This window comes from Ctenocephalides felis, unplaced genomic scaffold (assembly GCF_003426905.1).
Source record: "Ctenocephalides felis isolate EL2017-DRISC unplaced genomic scaffold, ASM342690v1 CF-g0.4_SCAFFOLD_01886, whole genome shotgun sequence".
Taxonomy (NCBI): domain Eukaryota; kingdom Metazoa; phylum Arthropoda; class Insecta; order Siphonaptera; family Pulicidae; genus Ctenocephalides; species Ctenocephalides felis.
Genome location: NW_020538040.1, coordinates 79,873,185 through 79,892,936, shown reverse-complemented (window position 1 = coordinate 79,892,936; position 19,752 = coordinate 79,873,185). Strand labels below are relative to the sequence as shown.

The following is a 19,752-nucleotide window of genomic DNA, read 5'->3' as shown; positions in this document are numbered from 1 at the left end:
ACGAAACAATGCGGACATACAAAACATACACACATACACACACACATCAATTTTTTCTGAGGTGTGCCAAAATGTTCAGAAACCTTCAAAACGTAAAATATGCAAAAATTTTCATGTTCGATGTCCGGTCCATTACTATAACTACCCTACGGGAAGTAAGTAAAAATCTACTGTTAAAAAGTTCTTATCGTAAAGGGTATTAATTTTATCTATTATCGACTAACATTTAAATCTATATTAAATTATTATTCATTTTTTTGGTTTATGGTAGATTCTCAAACTTGGATAATTTGTAATGGTAGGTGTTAAATCAATTGTGCATAGTAGCCGGCTGGAAAATTGAAAATCGATTGAAAAGTGATTGAAAATCGATTGAAAGTTTGAGGATCGCGCTTGAGAATAAACAATTGTTTAGCAATACCAATAAGTATAATAACATTTATTTTACATTTAGAACTTTTTGTCCTCCGAACTATATTTCAGTGTCAGATCATCTTGTAGCCTTGTGACGTCACAAGAATCTTGCATAGTGTAAGCTGGTTACCTCAAGGCTGTACGGGCAGAAAGCGAACGGTCGTCGGTGTAACTTACCAGTAATCAACGTGAGCCACAATCAAACGCACGCGATACCTAATTGCGTTACAACAATATTTATTTAATAACAAATTTTATATTAAAATGATGCACCAATTGATCAGAGTCGCGTTCTTTTTCGTTATCGCCAATTTCGTTATAATAACCGATAAACACAGAATAATTGCTGCAGAATCAGTTACCGCCACGACGAATGGATATGCAATGAAAACGCAAGCAGTGAATAATTCGATGGAAAGTGAAATTAGAGTAGCAAGAACCCAATTGCAATTTGAGAACAATGGGAAATTCAAATCGGCCGATAGGCTCAGGAACGAGAAAATGGTGCACATCGTACAAATAATGTAAGTTTTAAATGTTCATTATGTAAACATACTCGTATACGTACTTCAATCACCGTGATATCATTTGCATATAATATAATTTACGGAGGCCAAAAATCAAATCAAAATTTAACAAACATTCGCTGTTTTCGATTGAATGACATGTTGTTTGAATCATCAATGCAAATTCGAATTGTAATTTATTTATGCTTTGTATATGACGTGTGGTTAATTGTTGGAACTAAAAACATGAATATTTCTTATATTTATTTATACTACATTTTATTATTTTACCATATTTATGCTTTCAAAATTACATTACATTAAGACAGTTATTCAAAATACATTGCAAAAGTTTAGTTCTTACTGTCTTTTCAAGTGGTGTTCAAAAATCAAAACTGACATTTGAATTTTTGATCGTTCTATATATGTATTATTATCGCTGAAGATTGTATATTTGATTCGTCTATTATATTCATTGCATAAATTTTTATTGCATTATAAAATTGCAATACACCTATTTCTTATACATGCTTCATTGCGCTGCACATGTGTACTGGCATATAAATAAATTATATATATATATATATATATATGCATTTAGACATAAGTTGATGTTTTAATAACATAGTTTTTTGTTTACTTCACAGAGTTCATAAATAATATATGAATTTCTAATGATAAACATTAAATAACAACATTTAGATTTACTTAGATGGTTCAGTTGTATTGAAGTTTTTGCTTTTCTTGTTAATAAAATGTATACATATATATATATATATATACTCGTATATATATATATATATATATATATATATATATATACACCTAAGTCTGTTTTTACACGGAGATTGGTTCCAGAAGAAGCCGTGTAAAAAAAGACATTGATCTTATACAAAAATGGGTGATTTGTCCTACTCTCTAAAACCTATTAAAATTAGTGAAAAACAAGAATTTTCAAGAACAAGAATTTATGTTTATTTTAATAATAATTCCCCTAAATTAGTGCTATTCACATTTGCTTTGACCAGTAAAAATTGTTTGTACGCGCTAAAGGGGAATTCACTTAAATCTTTAAGCTAGTGTTCGCAAACTATCGATACTATCGATGGTTTCAGACTTTTTTCTTTCATAAATACTTTTTTGTGATATGAACATACTTCGCAAAAATTAAATTTGACAAAAAAAAATTGATTACATAATATTTCAAATCGTGCTAAATGGAGTAAAATCGTGCAAAAAAAATAAAAATATTCAATTTTCAAACCGTGTTATATCAAAACCGTGTACAAAAAGACCGTGTAAAAACAGACTTAGGTGTATATGGTATATGCATATATATGGTAGAGCAGGGCTTAAAGGTCCGCGGGAGAAAATGTCCACTACCAATATCTTAAAAACAAGCAAATTTAAGAATTTTTTAACAACAATTTTTGGAAGTAGAAGAGAAAAGATGTACAACCAGCCATCACCATGATTCTTACGACGTTGTTATCAGGAGATAACGGCAATATTTGAAAATCCATAACAAAAGTATTTTCTTTTTTTGTTAGTTTATTTGTTTGCGTGCACTGTTGTTTAGTTGACGAGACCTTAATATAATTTTTAAGTAATTGTTATTTATTTGTTTTATAACATGTATTGTTAATTTTAAGTTAGATTCAACAGTTTTCTTATATAACCTTTATAAAAGTATGAGTGAGGCAAAACAGACCAACTGAACCTTTACCCTAGCAAAGGTGTAAACAATAAAAAATAGTAAATTAAGTTAGAAAAGCAATTTTACAAGAGATAAAGTAAATAAATAGTTATTCCAACTCTGCTGATGAAATACCAGATCTCTCTACCAAAAAATGTACTCACATAATTTATATTTTATATTAATTGAATAATGTAGCTATAGTTTTGTAAAATCCCTTGAAAATTCAAAATAAGACATTTGACTTGTGGGTAAAAAGGACTAGATAACAAATTTTTGAAAAACAGCAAAAAAGCATATCTCTACAATGCGGAGAGTTTTACTGATCATAGTCAGATAGTAGATTTTTTTATATGTGTTATTTGTTGTGATATAATTGGTTTGGTTTTCACAATAATATTGCTTAAGTCAACATGCGGTACACCTCCATAGCCGGGATAAATTGGGACAGTTAAGGAGAAAACAGATTCAACGTTTTATTTTTAATTTGAAGGGATTTTACAAAATATTTACTACGATATTCAACCAATGTAAAATATAAATTTTATTTGTGCATTTTTTACAGAAATAACACTGTAAATAACCCTGATCTGGTATTTTGTCAGAAATGTCATCAGCAGGGTTGAAATAATTATTTATTTAATTTATCTCTTATAAAATTGCTTTTTTTAATAGATGGTCTTTTTGGCCCCACCCACATGAAAGCTTTTATATAGGTTATATAATAAAAACTGTGGAATATAACTTAAAAGGTTTTTGGTCTTTTTTGCCTCACAAACATGAAAGCTTTTATATAGGTTATATAATAAAAACTATTGAATATAATTTGAAATTAACTATTCATTTTATGAAACAATTAAATAACGTATACTTAAAAGTTATATTAAGGTAAATTAAACAAAAGTGCTCACAACCAAAAAAACTAACAAAGAAAGAATATACACATTGACGTTTTTATCCTGATAGCAACGTTGTAAGAATCAAGATGATGGCTGGTTAAACATATTTTTTTCTTTACTTTCAAATATTGTTGTTAAAACATTCTTAGCTCTACTTGTTTTTGAGATATCGGTGGTACACCTTATTACCGGCAGCCCTTTAAATCCCGCTCTATCCTATATATTTTTAAAAAAAAATTGTCATAAATCTTATTAGTTGAAGTGCATATGCTTTTACTATATAATAGCTATTTCACTAAAAAATAATAATAACAAAATAGCTATTTTATAGAAAAAAGTGTAATATTTCCAACTTTTTGCGATTTTAATAATTTACCCCATGTCGCACTCCTAAACGAACTCTGTTGGAACTAAAGTTGGAACTTCTAAATGCTGAAGTAGACCAATCAATTTACATTACATATAGTATAATATCTTATGGCTTCGAAGTTTGATAAATATTGATATGGCAGAGTGAGAAGAGCAATGGAGTTTACACTAGATCAAAACATATAAGAGCACGTATATTTTATGTATATGCAGCCGGACAGTTTGCTTAAAAAATTATTTAATATTTATTCAAATATTTCTCATGATTTGTATGCGTAAGAGTTTCAACAAAACATTTATGTAAATAAAATCTACTACATTTTTAATGGCATATTTGCTCTATGATGATTTGAACGATCATGTCCTAGGTCTGAGACACAGATAAGTAAACATAAAGGTCTGAGATTTACGGTGCATTTGATGATTTTCTTACAATTGATAGAAAATAAACTACGGAAAATATTATTTTTTAAAATGAGATTATTTTTGCAAATACAAATTAACAGCATAAATGTTGTTGCCAGATGGATACTTTTACTAAGGAGTTATTGCTTTTCTACGTTAAAAAGTCTAAATTTTAAATATCTTAATTAAAACATAAACACTAAAAGGGTATTCATTTTGAAGTCATCACAACAAGTAACTTTCTAATATATATTATTAGAAGGCATATGTGATATGTGAACATTTTTATAACTATTTCCCGGATCCTGCGTTATCGTTCGGACCTCGGACTTTCCTAAAACCAATTTAAGCTGCCATATAATTGCGTGACTCGTGACAAATCATGAGTATTTTTAACTTCCCGTAGGGTAAGTTATTGTAATGGGCCGAAAATCGGAATTGAAAATTTTAACATTTCTCGACGTTTTGAAGGTTTCTGAACGTTTTTGCATACCTCAGAAAAAATGGATGTGTGTGTGTGTGTGTATGTGTGTGTGTGTGTATGTGTGTGTGTGTGTGTATGTATGTATGGATACAAATTTCCAGTCACGTTTTAGGGCGCACGGATCAACCGATTTGAATGGTTCAAAAAACATTCGATTCCTATTGATAGGGAAAAGAGCTGATTAGTTTTTGGCAAAGGCAGGTCCAGCCGTTTCGGAGATACGGAGCAAAGAGTGCAGAAAATAGAAATCGAATTTTTGAGAGAACGGAGTATCCGATTTGAATGATCTAAAAAACATTCAATTAGTAATGATTGGGAGAAGTGTTTATTAGTTTTTGGCAAAGGCAGGCCGAGCCATTTCGAAGATACGGAGCTAAATATGTTAAAAATGGCAGTTTTTGAGAGAACTAAGCGTCCGATTTGAATGATTCAAAGAACTTTCTGCTTGTCTTAACAAAATAATTGATTTTGGAAAAAAAAATTTTGTCCCATTTTTTTTTTTTTTTTTTTTTAATTTTTTGTATACCGAAAATAATTCAGATTTTATTTTTAATTCTGACTATAGTTCTAATACACTTTAAACAAATAATTTCAACTTTGCAATTCAGTTTATATAATTCTTATAAATATTAGATTTAGACAATGTTACAATATTAATAATAATCTATTTGAAAACATTCAGTATTCCTCGAACATTTCGTTACGGTACGGGAAGTTCCAGCAATTTGCCTTAAGGCACGATGCCACCCACCCCACTAGTTTTCTTTTACTTTAAATCTTCATGAACGGTATTTAAAAAAGTTAGTATAAAGTATACATAATCATATTTAAATATAATAGTTATCTAGTGACACATTGTGAGAAAGTGAATATTGAAGCCCTTTAGAAACCATAATGCATTCTGTGCGAGCGTTTTGTGAACGATACAAATCTGATCTTTGAAAAACGTGGTACTTTTTATTTGGATCGAAAATTAATGCGGACTAATTTAGGCATTTATGTATTTATCGCAAAGGAAAAAATATTACATGTATCTGTCATGCACATATGTTAATGTACATGCCGAAATATTTTGGTAAAGATTATCTTAAAAATAGTAAAAATATTTTATTGTACGATATAAGTAAGTTAAGTTTAATTTTAGTAAGTAAATTATCAACAAAAAATTGGCATAAATGTATTATCCTCAAGATATAGCGATTGTGTTTCTAACTTACAATTAGAATTGTTAAGTATATGCTTTGGCATGGAAGGAGAACCTCAGTGAAAAATCAAGAATTTATACAGAATAACAAGTGAAACAAAATTTTATTAAATTTTTTAAAGTGGTAAATACGAGTCACTTATTAATACGTGTTACGAAATTCCAGATCAAAGTTATATACAGTATTATCTCTGTAAAAAATGTAGCCATGAATATTATATTTTGCATTGGTTGAATGATGAACTATTATTCCCTTTAAAATTTCTTTAAAATTAAAAATAAGATATTGGACCTGTTTGTTCCTGGCTTTCGCATTTTACCGCGTCTGTGGGATAAAAAAACAGGTGATAATTTTTTTAAAAAAAACGGCAAAAAACAACACATTTCTATATATATTCTGAACTTTATGTTTCGAGTCACAGTTTGACTTTTTTTATTGAATTAAACTTTTTAAAAAAAAATCATACAAAATAAAAAAAAAGCTTGATTAATAGTCATATTCGTGAAAAAGAATTAATTTGATTTGAAAAATATTATATAATAGACAACAATCATGACGATATATTTAAAAAAAAACTAATAAAATATGTTTGTTTCAAACATCTCGTTAAACTTTTAAAACATAATTTCGTTTCAGTTTTAATAAATGGACAGATGCCTGCTCAAAAACTTTTATGTTTTTAATTATTAATCAGTCAATATACAAAATATTATATATGTCTTATCTTATATATAAAAATGAATCGCAAAATGTGTTGGTAAGCGCATAACTCAACAACGCCTGGACCAATTTGGCCAATTCTTTTTTTGAAATGTTCGTTGAAGTTCCAGGATGGTCTCATGACGAGAAAAAATCGTCTCTAACGTACGTTTTCTAACTAAAACGTAGAATCAATGTTTATAATACGTAAATAAATAAGGTAAATTAGAGAATTTATAAAGGTAAACTGGTGCACAGGTATACGTAAAATGGTAGAGAGAAGAACTGGTATCTAGACGAATATATAGACAAATAAACAGGATAACAGGTTAATTGATAGACATGTAGAACGGGATGACAGGTAAATTTGTAGGCCGGTAAAATAGTAGATTGATAAACAGTTGATAGGTAAATCAGTAGACAAATTGTTAAACAGGTTAATTGTTTATCAGGTAAATTATTGAACAGGTTAATTGGTAGACATTCAGAACCGGATGACAGGTTAATTGGTAGACATTTAGGACGGGATGACAGGTACATTGGAAAACATGTAATTTGGTTGACAGGTAAAATGGTGTATTGATAAACAGGTCGATAGGTAAATTCGTAGACAGGTAAATTGATAGACATGTGAATTGGTAGACAAGTAAATTGGTGAAAAAGTAATTTGTTGGATAGCTGTTGGTCAGGTAAATTGGAGGATATGTAAAATGGTAGACAGAACAACTGGTAGATAGACAAATAACAAGACGGATAAACAGGTTGACAGGTAAATTGGTCGACATGTGAAACGGGTTGATAGGTAAATAGGTTGACAGGTAAATTGGTAAGTCGGTAAAATGGTAAATTGATTAGCAAGTTTATAGGTAAATTCGTAGACAAATTGTTAAATATGTAAATTGTTGAACAGATAGTAGTAACGTTAAACTACATGCAACAAATACACATCTTTGTTCAACTTTTTAATTTAAACTAAATCACGGCAAACCGTGAACGGGTACAGCTAGTATATATATATATATATATATATATATATATCATATTTTGCATCTATATATTTTTTTTGCAGGGCCGCGCCAAGGCTACCGGATAATGGAAATTACCTTTACGCACCATAGAAGAAAAAGCTACCACTCACAATATTTAACGACATTGTCACAGATACTTTTATTATAGAAATATTTTAAAACATATCTGCAGACTCTGAAATGGTAAAAATTATTATTTAACCATCTAGTGAAATGAAAAGAGGCTCTCCGACTGGTTCTGATAACTAAATTTCTATAGTATAGAATTTATCATCCTGTGCAATGTCTTACTTATTATTACCAAGTAATTGTGATATACTAATTAGAATTAAAAGAAAACTTATATATATAGTTATGAAAAGGGCATTTATATCAACCTTCATAATACTTTTATTTTGCTGGCGATGAGTAATTTTTATGAAATATTTAAGAAGTGTGATGTGTTGTTGATATGAGAAAAGTTAAAAATTGATAAACATTTGATCGAAATAGTTTTTATTAATTTTAAACACTCATAGAAAAATATTCAAAGTAAATAGATGATACTTTTGAATTTTAACTATTACTTTTTTATATTTATTTTAAATTCCCTCGCAACAATAAAATGAATTTTCCTATAAAGAAAGATACCAGACTCTGGTTAAGTCAAACTCTAGTTTGTTCTCTATTGCAGTTTTCCATGTTCATACAAGAATAAATTGTCGAATGTTTTTTTCTTCCTTAAGACGATCTACTTTGCGACCATTGAAACATTTTCTATGTTTGGAATTGCGTTTAATCAAAATCTCTTCTGCTTTTTGTGGTAGGTCGCCAACTGTGTTGAAGGGTTTTAAAAAGTTTAATATATATAAAAATAAATACAACATTTTAAATGAATATCAAAATAAATAACAATAATGTTATTTCTCCATACGTTAAAATAATATCAAATCAAATTAATATCTTTTATGCATTAAGTCAATGGTGGTTGTATTCTAAGCTCTCACAATATAGGGAATTGAGAAAAGTTTTTTATGGACTTTATTGTATTTATAGCAAATTCACTTGAAAATATTTACAGGGCTTTTTATTTTTTGTTTTGTGCTTTATTTACTTAAAAATATTGCATGACTTACTATTAGCATATTAGTAAATGATTTCATTGAATTTGCAACATATTAAACTGGAGTGATTGGAACAATTTATATGTAATAGGATAATTAATGTTAAATGTTATTGTATATTTATATAATATTTTTGTATTAATTTATTATTTAATAACATGTTTTGTGCAATAAATTTATTTTTATTATAATAATTTCTTTTATTGTAATAAATTAAAATATTTATAATTAAAATTACGCTTTACATGCAAACAAATGTGCGTTAAAAATTACGTTCAGTTTCAATTATATATTTATTTACATCAACATAATTATGATTTTTAATAGATTAATCTACTGCTAAAAAATATATATATTCACCCATAAATAAATATATTCATCTGATCCTGATCTGTAAGTTATCTAATATACATATAATACTGATAAGTATACTAATTTCATTTAAAACATTTGTTTTTCACTTAAACATATTTTGCTCAATTTGAATATGATATCAAGTTAATATGTTTCTATTCACCATTTTAATATGCTTATAAGCTAATAAATGCAAAGAATGAACCAATTATATTGTCTAGGGAATGAACATATTATTAACCTAGGACATAAGTTCAGCACAATAAGTTAATAATATTCATATAATTATATTTATTATTTGGAATGTAATGCCTCATCCCCATTGCACGAAACCGTACGGCGAATCTGTTCGCAATGTGCGCAGGTGGTGCGCAGACTAAATTATTGCAAACGAAGCAAACCACGCTCACGTTGCGAACAGGATTCGCAGTCGAAAAAAAAATTCTGCATACCTTTATTCAGCGGTTTCTGAACATTTTGGCATACCTTAGAAACAATTGATATATGTGCGTGTGTTTGTATATACGTGCGGATACAATTTTTTGTCAACGATTTTGAGAACACGGAACAACCGATGTGAATGATTCAAAAAATATTCAATCCTGCTAATGGGAAGACATGCTAATTAGTTTTTGGCAAAACCAGGTCTATCCGTTTCAAAGATATGGAGCAAAAAGTGCCAAAAATAGAAACTCAGTTTTTGAAAGAACGAACCTTTGATCTTGGAACGTGAATTTATGCAAACATTTTCATTATCGATTATTTTGCGATTACTATAACTTATCTTTCGGGAAGTCAAAAATTATATCTAACGATAAGTAATTTAATATAAAAATATTTGTTGTGTATATAAAAATTAAAATCTTGTCTATTAAAAAGGGCGCCTGATTTGACAGGGCCTAGGGCGGTAGAAAGTTTAGTCCGGCAATGAACAAAATAAAATTAATGAAAAAACAGTTAAATTTTTGTTAGCATGATTACATGACAGCCATTGATTAGCAGTCCATGTAATATATAAAGTCTATGAAGACAGCACATGGCAGATTATCATTTTCGAAATATCGATATTTGATATTGTCAGTTGTAAGCAGTTGTAAGTTTGAGACATAATCTAACCTCACATTTGCATAACCTCTATTAGTTAAAAATATTATAAATATGGAATGAACTGTTTGTGGATGAATTATTTTAAATTTTACTTTGAAAGAGTAACTCAAATCTTTTTGATGCTTTTATATATTTCAATTAATCTACTGTAAATTGTTTATATATAGGGTGATTTATTTTACACATTGCTTAATATCATAATCTTTATCTTTTAGCTTCTCTTTCACTTATAAATATGTGTCATTTTACATATTACTCAAAATAACTCATTTAACTTTAATATAATTTTATTTCACTTAATGTTACTTAAGTACTCTAATTCTTTATTTAATTTTTGTTCAAAGTTTAATAGTTTAATCAAAATGCCTAAGAGAACATCATCTTCGAATAAACCAAACAAGAAATCTAAAGCAAGAACATTGCCAGTAAGACGAAGAAGTATCAAAAGCCAATATATGTGCAAAGTATTGGACTCACCAGTAAAATCAGCTAGTGATAAGAAGTTATATCGGTAAGACATTCAATCTTTGTATTTCTATCAAATGCAGTTACCTAATTATAAAAGATCTCATTGATTTTTGGTAATGTTTGAAGTAAATTATTTAGAATAACAAAAATAGCATCAAAACAATGTAGAATTTAAATTACTTTATATATTTCAATACAATCGACTTGCTTCTGTTAGTTTATGTTTTTTTTATATATCTATTCTATAGTTATATATAGATTTATTCAATATTTATTTAATATATTTATTCTGTTAGTTTATGTTTTTTTTATAGTGTTACACTGCGTTGTACTTTTAACCTTGAACGGTGCCCACAATGCAATGCTATCAATAACATCAAATATAGGAGGGCATTATGTGCTCCTCCTATTTCTCGTTTGTTAATATAATAGTATTTTATTATTTTACACAAATTTAGTGTTCAATCAATTTTATATTATAATTAATGTTTTCTGTTGTTTTTCCTGGTTTGGTATGTATAATTTTCTCCTTTTATATATTTATATTTATCATCAACTGTGTATTTATGTTATATATTTTTTAGATTACTGAATGATGACACACATCAAGTGTCGAAACGTTTAATGGAATGAATAATTTTGTTATTTAATCTTTTTTTTAATTTGACGTTTATGTTGCAAAAATATTACAAATATGTATCAACGTCGACAAAACTATCATCATATATATATATATATATAAATATATATATATATATATATATATATATAATGAATATTTTAATGATTAATACTCCACTAATTCAATCTCAGCTTTATTCTTTTTGTATTCCGTTCAAATTACTGTTGAATGATATTTGTTTATGTACTCATAGCTCATATGACGTTTTGTTTTCAGAACCATAAAATTGTCTAACAATTTAATCGCTCTTTTGATCTCTGACCAATCTGCTGTTACATCTGATTCTGAATCTTCCTGTAGTGATTCAGATGAATCTGAAGATGAATTGAGTTCTTGCTCAATAGAAAGTGATGCTTCTGATCACAGCGTGAGTTATATGGATAACAATCATTTTATAATATACTGCAGTCTTGATAATCTCAATATACAGATCAATATTAGATGTTTTTACTGCTTTTTTTGATAGTATGATTCTAAATAAACAAGAAAAGATCAGGAAAAATCTTACTAGAGTATATAAAATATAATAGAAAAAATGTTATAATACTACACGTAAACAATGAATATTGAATCACAGCCTTATGTATTATATGGATATATATATATATAACAGTTATTGTATGACACTTTTATTAGGCTAATTGATTAATTTAAATCTGTTGTGCTGCGCTTAATTTAAATCAATTATAAAAAATGTGATTTTAATTATAATTTTGCTTTTAGAAGTTGTATTTTTTTATCAAAATAGTTTTTACAAAACTTGAGAACAGATTTGCTACCTTATATTTCCTTGCAGATGAAAATTTTTATCTTCAATATAGTACCTCTATTTTGAGGCATAAATATTTGTCTTATTTTATTTTTTTAGATGACTTCGCTGCATTCTGTGAATGAAAAAAAATCAAGTAGTAAATTGGCTGCAGCTTCGCTAACAGTTGGTGTAGGATCCTTTAGTGATCCTCATGATGTTCAGGGTCTAGCCCATTTTTTAGAGCATATGGTTTTTATGGGAAGCAAGGCTTTTCCTTCTGAAAATGATTTTGAAGCTTTTGTTAAGGTGATTTAGTTAAAATACTCTGTTCGATATCTCTTTTTACTAGTATTAATACAGTTTTCTCCTTTTTTGCATTTGCTTTAAAATTCAGAGGAAAGGTGGCTCAAGTAATGCTCATACTGGTATGGAAAATACCACTTTCTATTTTGAGGTCAAAGAATCAAGTCTTGAGGAAACATTATTTAAATTTGCTCAATTTTTTATTGAACCATTATTAAAGCAAGAAGCCATGACCAGAGAGAGGAAGGCAGTTAATTCTGGTAAAAGTGACAGTTTTTTAAATTTATCGGATACATTATATTGCTGCAATACAGTATTAAACAAATTTTTAAATTTAGGCTGATATTTTATTATCATTTTTTTCAAATTTGATAACATATTAACGCAGCAATACAAATATATCTGAAATATTTGTAACAATGAATATATAATAAATGATTATTTCATAAAATGCATTCAAAAGCATTTTATAAACCTTCAAATGTTCTGATATTTTTTATAAGAGTTTCAGATGGCTACACAAAGTAATGAGGATCGTGTTGAACAACTGTTACTGAGCTTGGCAAGAGATGGGCATCCAGCTAGGACTTTTTCATGGGGAAATGAAGTATCATTGCAAAAAAATATTACTGATGAAGTTTTGCACAATCATTTACATACTTTTCGAGTTAGGCATTACTCTAGTAACAGAATGACGCTGGCACTGCAGGTAAAAAAAAAAAATATCCAGCTAATATATTAGATTGAAATTAGCTATATCATTATTATATTAAATTATTAGCTATATTATTATTATTTGAAATTTTCTAAAAACTTTGTGAAATAGACTTAGTATAACTTTTAAAGAGCTTTTATTAAGTTAAATCAAAATGTAAATATTAAAATCAGTTGGAATGACTTTTACTTGTAATATTCATATACAATTTTTCTTTTTTATTTGGTGTTCTGTTCAAAGGCAGTTTACTTTGTTTTTCAAACTTCTGCTCCCATTTTATATATATATATATATATATATATATATATATTTATTTATTTATTTATTTATAAATCTATAATTGTACATTTGTTTTTAAATAAAAATTAGTCTAAGAAGTCTTTGGATGAGCTTCAGAAAATGGTAGTAAATATATTATCTAATGTACCAAATAATAATCTTGAGGCACTGAATTTCAAAGAGTTTGCTGATGAATCTTCTTTCGACACAGAAAAATTCAAAAAGATTTATTACATGAAACCTATAGGAAATATTTTCAAGGTGAGTAATTTATATATTTTTAAGGATTTATTGAAAAACACCGAGTTAGTTCTAATTTACAATTTATTTATTGAGTACACATGATGCCATAGACATTGAAATTCAATATTTGTAACTCATGTAAAAGCAGCAGTAGAAGGTTAAGGATTTGGATAAGCATTTATATATTTCATATATTTATAATCAAGCAACTACATGCACATACTTTCTATTATAAAGTATATCATGCGAGAGTTTATTTGCAGGTTTACTTAACATGGAGCATGCCATCTCTTTTGAGCATTTATCGCTATAAACCACATACTTATGTATCATGGATTCTGGGGTACGAAGGGACTGGAAGTTTGTTGGCATATTTACGCAAGAAGTATGATATTGACTTAAAAAAAAATTGATTTTATTACATGAAAATATTAAATTTTCAATATAAAATTATATATTCTAATTTAATATTATAATATTAAATTAATAATTTTCTATTTATTTAATTTATTATTCATGATCATCTTTTATCATGAAAAGGAATGTAAAATTCTGCTTATGTACAATCTACTTAACAAAAATTAAAAGTAATTCGCAGCAAGCGGAGAGAAAAAGATTTATGCTCGAATAATATTTTATGGTCGAGTTATTTAATACACCTATAATATAGTTTTTTTTTCTGAATAATCGAATTTATTTTTTTATTTTATGTTCTAGATTGTGGGCAATATCTATTGAAGCTGGTAATAGTGAAGCAGATTCAGAACATAATACTTTATATTGTTTATTTGGAGTGACCATGGTGTTGACTGAAGATGGTATGAGGAATTTAGAACATGTATGTACATCTTTAATATTCTTGTTAGGAATTTATCAATACAAAATAAATACATTAATGCAAAATATATATAATAAATATTCATTGTGCTTATATATATATATATATATATATATATATATATATATATATATATATAAAACTAAAGCAATTGTCATACTTTTTACTTTACCATACATTTCGGTCTTTGTCGAGACTGTCATTCAGTATAACAAAGAAAATAAATTACACATAATTACACAACACTATTACACACTGTGAAGTCTAGATATTAATAATTGAAACATTTGAAACTATATATATTTAGTTGACAATTTTGTTACTTTGTTACATTGTTTAGTGTTATATATATATATATATATATATATATATATATATATATATATATATATAATTAAATATGTAAATATTTTTTCATAGATCTTCCATGCAGTGTTTGCATATTTAGAATTGATTAGACGGAAAGGTGTGAATGAGAAAATGTTCAATGATATAAAACTATTAGATGAAATAGGTTTTCAATATGCCCAAGAAGTTGATGCTGTAGATAACGTTGAAGATATTTCTGAGAACATGCAATTATATGCACCTAAAGATTATCTTACTGGATCTGAATTGATGTTTGAATATAGTTCAGATTATATATTTCAAGTTTTAGATAGACTTAATGCAGAATCTGTGAATATAATTGTTCTAGATTCAACTCTCAATGATGATGTTTATAATGAAGTGGAACCTTGGTTTTCAACTAAATATTTTAGCCGAGGTAAATATAATTTGCCTATTCAGTTCTTCAATATATGTTATAATGAAGATGAGATATATGATTTGACAAACATTGTTAATTTAAATTTAAGCATATATTTTTGGTAATACATTTTGTATTTGATAGATATTCCTATTCAGTGGATTGAGGCATGGAAAAGCATTCAGATTTATCCAGAATTTGAGTTGCCAAATGTCAGTAACTTTCTTACGACTGATTTTAGTATAATGCAGATTCCAGAAGATATACCTGTAATGCCTGTTCAAGTTCATTGTGATGCTATTTTAGGGATCTGGCATAAGTTTGACAATATTTTCAAGCTTCCCAAAGCTCATATGTATTTTTACTTTATAACGCCTTTAGTGCAGTATTCTGCTAAACAGTATGTATGGGACATATTAAATGAAATCAACTATTTTGTCATCATTATAATAATAATCTTATATTACAAATATTAATAATATATGTTGTTTTTTTTTAGAAAATTTGGAAAGTCATTTCATATTAATTATTTTGTTATTGTTTAGTGCTGCATTGGTGGATCTGTACGTGTACATATTGAAGCATGTTTTGGTGGAAACCTTATACCCAGCAGTTGCAGCACATCTGAATTATACAATATATGCAGCTACTAAAGGTTTTATTGTGAAAGTTGATGGATTTAATGAGAAATTGCCGGTACATTGCAGTATTTGAAAATTATTGTAGTTTTTATAAGTTTTGCTTATATCTTTACAATTTTGAACTTAGGTAGCTCAGCTCAAATGCAAATCAATATCTACACATGGCAGTATAATATGAATGAAGTGGTGAATTATTACAATTGCCATTAATTTATTAAATCAAGATATATATATATATATATATATATATATATATATATATATATATATATATATAAACTATTTTAGAATAGTGTTTAAGTTTATTTTTATTTAATTTTATGGGATTTTTTTTTAGATGCTTTTCAACTTGATTATTCAAACAATGAATACATTGCTTTCAAAGTTTACTCCAGAAATTTTTCAAATAATAAAAGAACAACAATTAAAGAATTATCACAATTATTTTATTAAACCTGCTCGCCTGATTAAGTAAGTTTTAATTTTAAAAAAGTAAAAGCTACTTTTGATTTAGAACATTTAGGTGATTGGAATGTATTGTTGATAACTTACGAATATCTTGGTTTTGAAACAGAGATCTTCGCTCGAGTGCATTGCGACAAATGTTTTGGAGTTCATTAGATAGATTTGCTGCTTTAAAAGAGGTATTTTTGATTTTTTTTCACACATAAAACAGTTAAAATTACTAATTTGTTTTCATTCTAGATTTCGTATGTTGATATGCAATATTTTTCTAAAGATATATTAAAATCAATGAAAATTAAATGCTTAGTTCAAGGAAATATGTCAGATTTGATAGCCAAGCAAGTGATTAATAATACAATTAGTCCTCTAGGTCTGGAGAAACTTCCACATAGTGCAAAACCATTGGTAAGTTTTTGAAAATATATCAAAAAGTACTTCATAAAACAAGTTATAAATGGTTCAAATTTATTGGAATATATAGAGAGAATCCAAATGATTAATAAACTTAGAATCAACTTGGAATTTTATTACAACCAGAAAATGTATTTGTATATAATATTATTATATTATATAATTAATTTTATTTTTACATTTCTCATATATCTGATATTATTAATTGATGAAAATATATAATTAAAAAAAATGAACTGAAAATAAAAAGTCAATATAATAAAAAATTTCAATAATCTCTTAAATCGTTATTTATTTCAATGAGATACAATCATAAAAGTAAAATGAATGAGGTTGAAGGATAATATTATCAAATTGATATTTATATTCTTTTTTTTTTTTTTGTTAAGTATGATAAAAATGTATATTAAGGATAATTTTCTATGTATCATTTCTGTAAAGTTTTTTACAATAGCTTTTGAGAACCATGAAATTCTGATGATAAAATTGCTGTTACTAGGGCTCATCACTATACTTTCCTAAAATTCATAATTTTTTGTATTGAAGAAAATAGTGTGGGTGCTAATTGTTACTTTTTATTTTACAGGTGAGAGTAGTGCAAATTCCAGAAGGAGAAAGAATCATTTGCATGTCGTCTTTAAACAAGGATGATGTAAATTCCGTTGTTATGAATTATTATCAAGTAGGAAAACTGAACATGGTAGATTATGCAATTTTGGAATTATTAATGGTAATAATTATTAAGCATCTTATCACATAAGTATTTTAATGTATTTATCTTTATTGCAAATTAATATTGAATTCAATTAACAAACCTTTTAATTTGCTCTATATTCTCTTGTAAAATATTTATATTATTTTTAAATTAATTAGTTATATTTCAGGCAATTATGGAAGAGCCTATTTTTGACGTCCTAAGAACTAAAGAACAATTGGGATATGACGTTCGATGTGATATGAGTGATTTCTTTGGAGTACTGGGTTTTTCTGTAACTGTACATTATCAAGCTGACAAATTTGAACCTCAATACATAAATCAACGTATTGAAGCATTTTTAACAGATTTCAAGCAAATTTTGTTGAAATTATCTCCTGCTGATTATGCAGACTTTCAAGATTCTTTAATAAGAATTAAACAATGCCCAGATGTAGATTTAAGTCAAGAAGTTTCTCGCAATTGGTCTGAAATAACATCAGGCGAATATATATTTGATAGATTATACAAAGAAGTGGAGTTTATTAAAAATACAACGTTAGACGTAATCATCAAGTGGTTTGATGAACACACAGTTGGCGGGGCCTCATTCAGGAAAGTTTCCTTTCAGGTTCTTGGGCATAAGCCTTCTGAAGATAAAAGTTCACATCTGGATAAAGGTAACCAAACCTTTCTGATTAAAATTATGAAGTATTTCATTCATTTTGACTTCATCAAACTCAAAATTCTAAGATAAAAATTTTAAGTTTTATTTTAGTTTAATTGTTGTTTGTTCTATGATAACAACGTAATTGTAAAACAAAACAAATATTTGTTTGTGTTAATTTTTAGTTTCATTTATATTGTATATACATCTGATTGACCTATTTTACAGACTTAGGAAATGTGATTAGTCAAAATTTAAATGAATCATGTTTATTATAGATAAACTTATAAGTTTTTTATAGATTTTTTATTTATATTTAGAGCTCTGAATGAATAAAAACATTACTGATAAATATTTTTTGAGATGTAATTGAATCTAATATTTTTTTCAGTGACTGAGCTCGTGTTAGCATCCACCGATTCATGTCTAGGTATTTATTGAATATTTATTGTTACAAATATTGAATGAAGTAATGATTTCATTTTTATTTCAGATGAAAAAACTGAATATGACACAAATTTAGAATCATACTTAGTGAACTTAGAAGCAGACAAAACGAATTTATATATCACTAACGTTGAGAAATTTAAAAATGACTTGTATTTATATCCAATTTTCAAAACTAAACTTACATAGCAGCGATTTATGGCGTTTCTAGTGTTTTATAATGTAGTGCATCTTGTTGTTAGTGGTGTTTGACATTGTGCCTTGAAGCAAATTGTTGGAACTTTCTTTTCGTAATGAAATATTCGAAGAATATTAAATGTTTTCAAATATATTATTCTAAATACTGTAACTTTTATTATTCATGTTGTATAGACAAAATATAAGAGCTTATGAATTAGACAATGATGTTTATATAAGTTTGCATGAAACGGAATGAAAAGCGGAGTTAGAATGAAGGACCTTATATCATATTTCTAAGAATTATATGAACTGAATATCAAACTTAAAATTATCAAGTATATTAGTGCGTTTTAGAATTTTAGCTAAAATTAAATTTATAATCCGAATTATTTTCGATATTCAAAAAAAAAAAAATTGAAAATTAGAAAAAAAGAAATAATTGTTTCGTCTATACAAGCAAAACATTTTTTGAATCATTAAATTCGGATCTTTCGTTCTCTCAAAAATTGACATTTTTTGCACATCTAGCTCTGTATCTCTGAAACAGCTGGACCTGTCTTTGCGTAATGCGTAATGATGGGGAGAAATTGTGATTAGTTTTTAATCACCATTTCTCCCCATCATTATGAATTGAATGTTGTTTGAATCATTCAAATCGGATGCTTTGTACTCTCAAAAACTCGATTTCTATTTTCTGCACTCTCTGCTTCGTATCTCCAAAACGGCTAGACCAACTTTTTGCCAAAAACTAATCAGCACGTCTCCTTGTGAATAGGAATCGAATGCTTTTTGAATAATTCAAATCGGTTGACCAGTGCTCCCAAAAACGTCGACAAAAATTGTATCCATACATATATACATATCACATACACCCATACACACACACCCACACATCCTTTTTTTAAGGTATGCTAAAATGTTCAGAAACCACTGAAACGTGAAGATACGCAA

The 19,752-nt window shown here is 27.3% G+C and overlaps 2 protein-coding genes across 2 annotated transcripts; both read left to right on the top strand.

Annotated features, from left to right (window-relative positions):
- The first annotated feature begins 595 nt into the window (after positions 1 to 595).
- On the top strand, positions 596 to 8,064 carry LOC113378601. The gene is made up of 2 exons (XM_026619147.1): positions 596 to 938; positions 7,747 to 8,064. The coding sequence occupies exons 1-2, from the start codon at positions 679 to 681 to the stop codon at positions 7,793 to 7,795; spliced, it is 309 nt and encodes a 102-aa protein (XP_026474932.1). The 5' UTR covers positions 596 to 678; the 3' UTR covers positions 7,796 to 8,064.
- Positions 8,065 to 10,297: 2,233 nt separating this feature from the next.
- LOC113377179 (nardilysin-like) lies at positions 10,298 to 18,810 on the top strand. Its single transcript, XM_026617403.1, has 19 exons — positions 10,298 to 10,437; positions 10,614 to 10,780; positions 11,636 to 11,786; positions 12,288 to 12,476; positions 12,565 to 12,733; positions 12,977 to 13,182; positions 13,558 to 13,728; positions 13,974 to 14,095; positions 14,428 to 14,548; positions 14,969 to 15,314; positions 15,441 to 15,696; positions 15,842 to 15,992; positions 16,275 to 16,408; positions 16,512 to 16,581; positions 16,643 to 16,807; positions 17,400 to 17,543; positions 17,698 to 18,187; positions 18,566 to 18,604; positions 18,668 to 18,810. Exons 2-19 carry the CDS (start codon positions 10,632 to 10,634, stop codon positions 18,808 to 18,810), a joined length of 3,216 nt encoding a protein of 1,071 aa, XP_026473188.1. The 5' UTR covers positions 10,298 to 10,437; positions 10,614 to 10,631.
- The last annotated feature ends 942 nt before the right edge of the window (positions 18,811 to 19,752 follow it).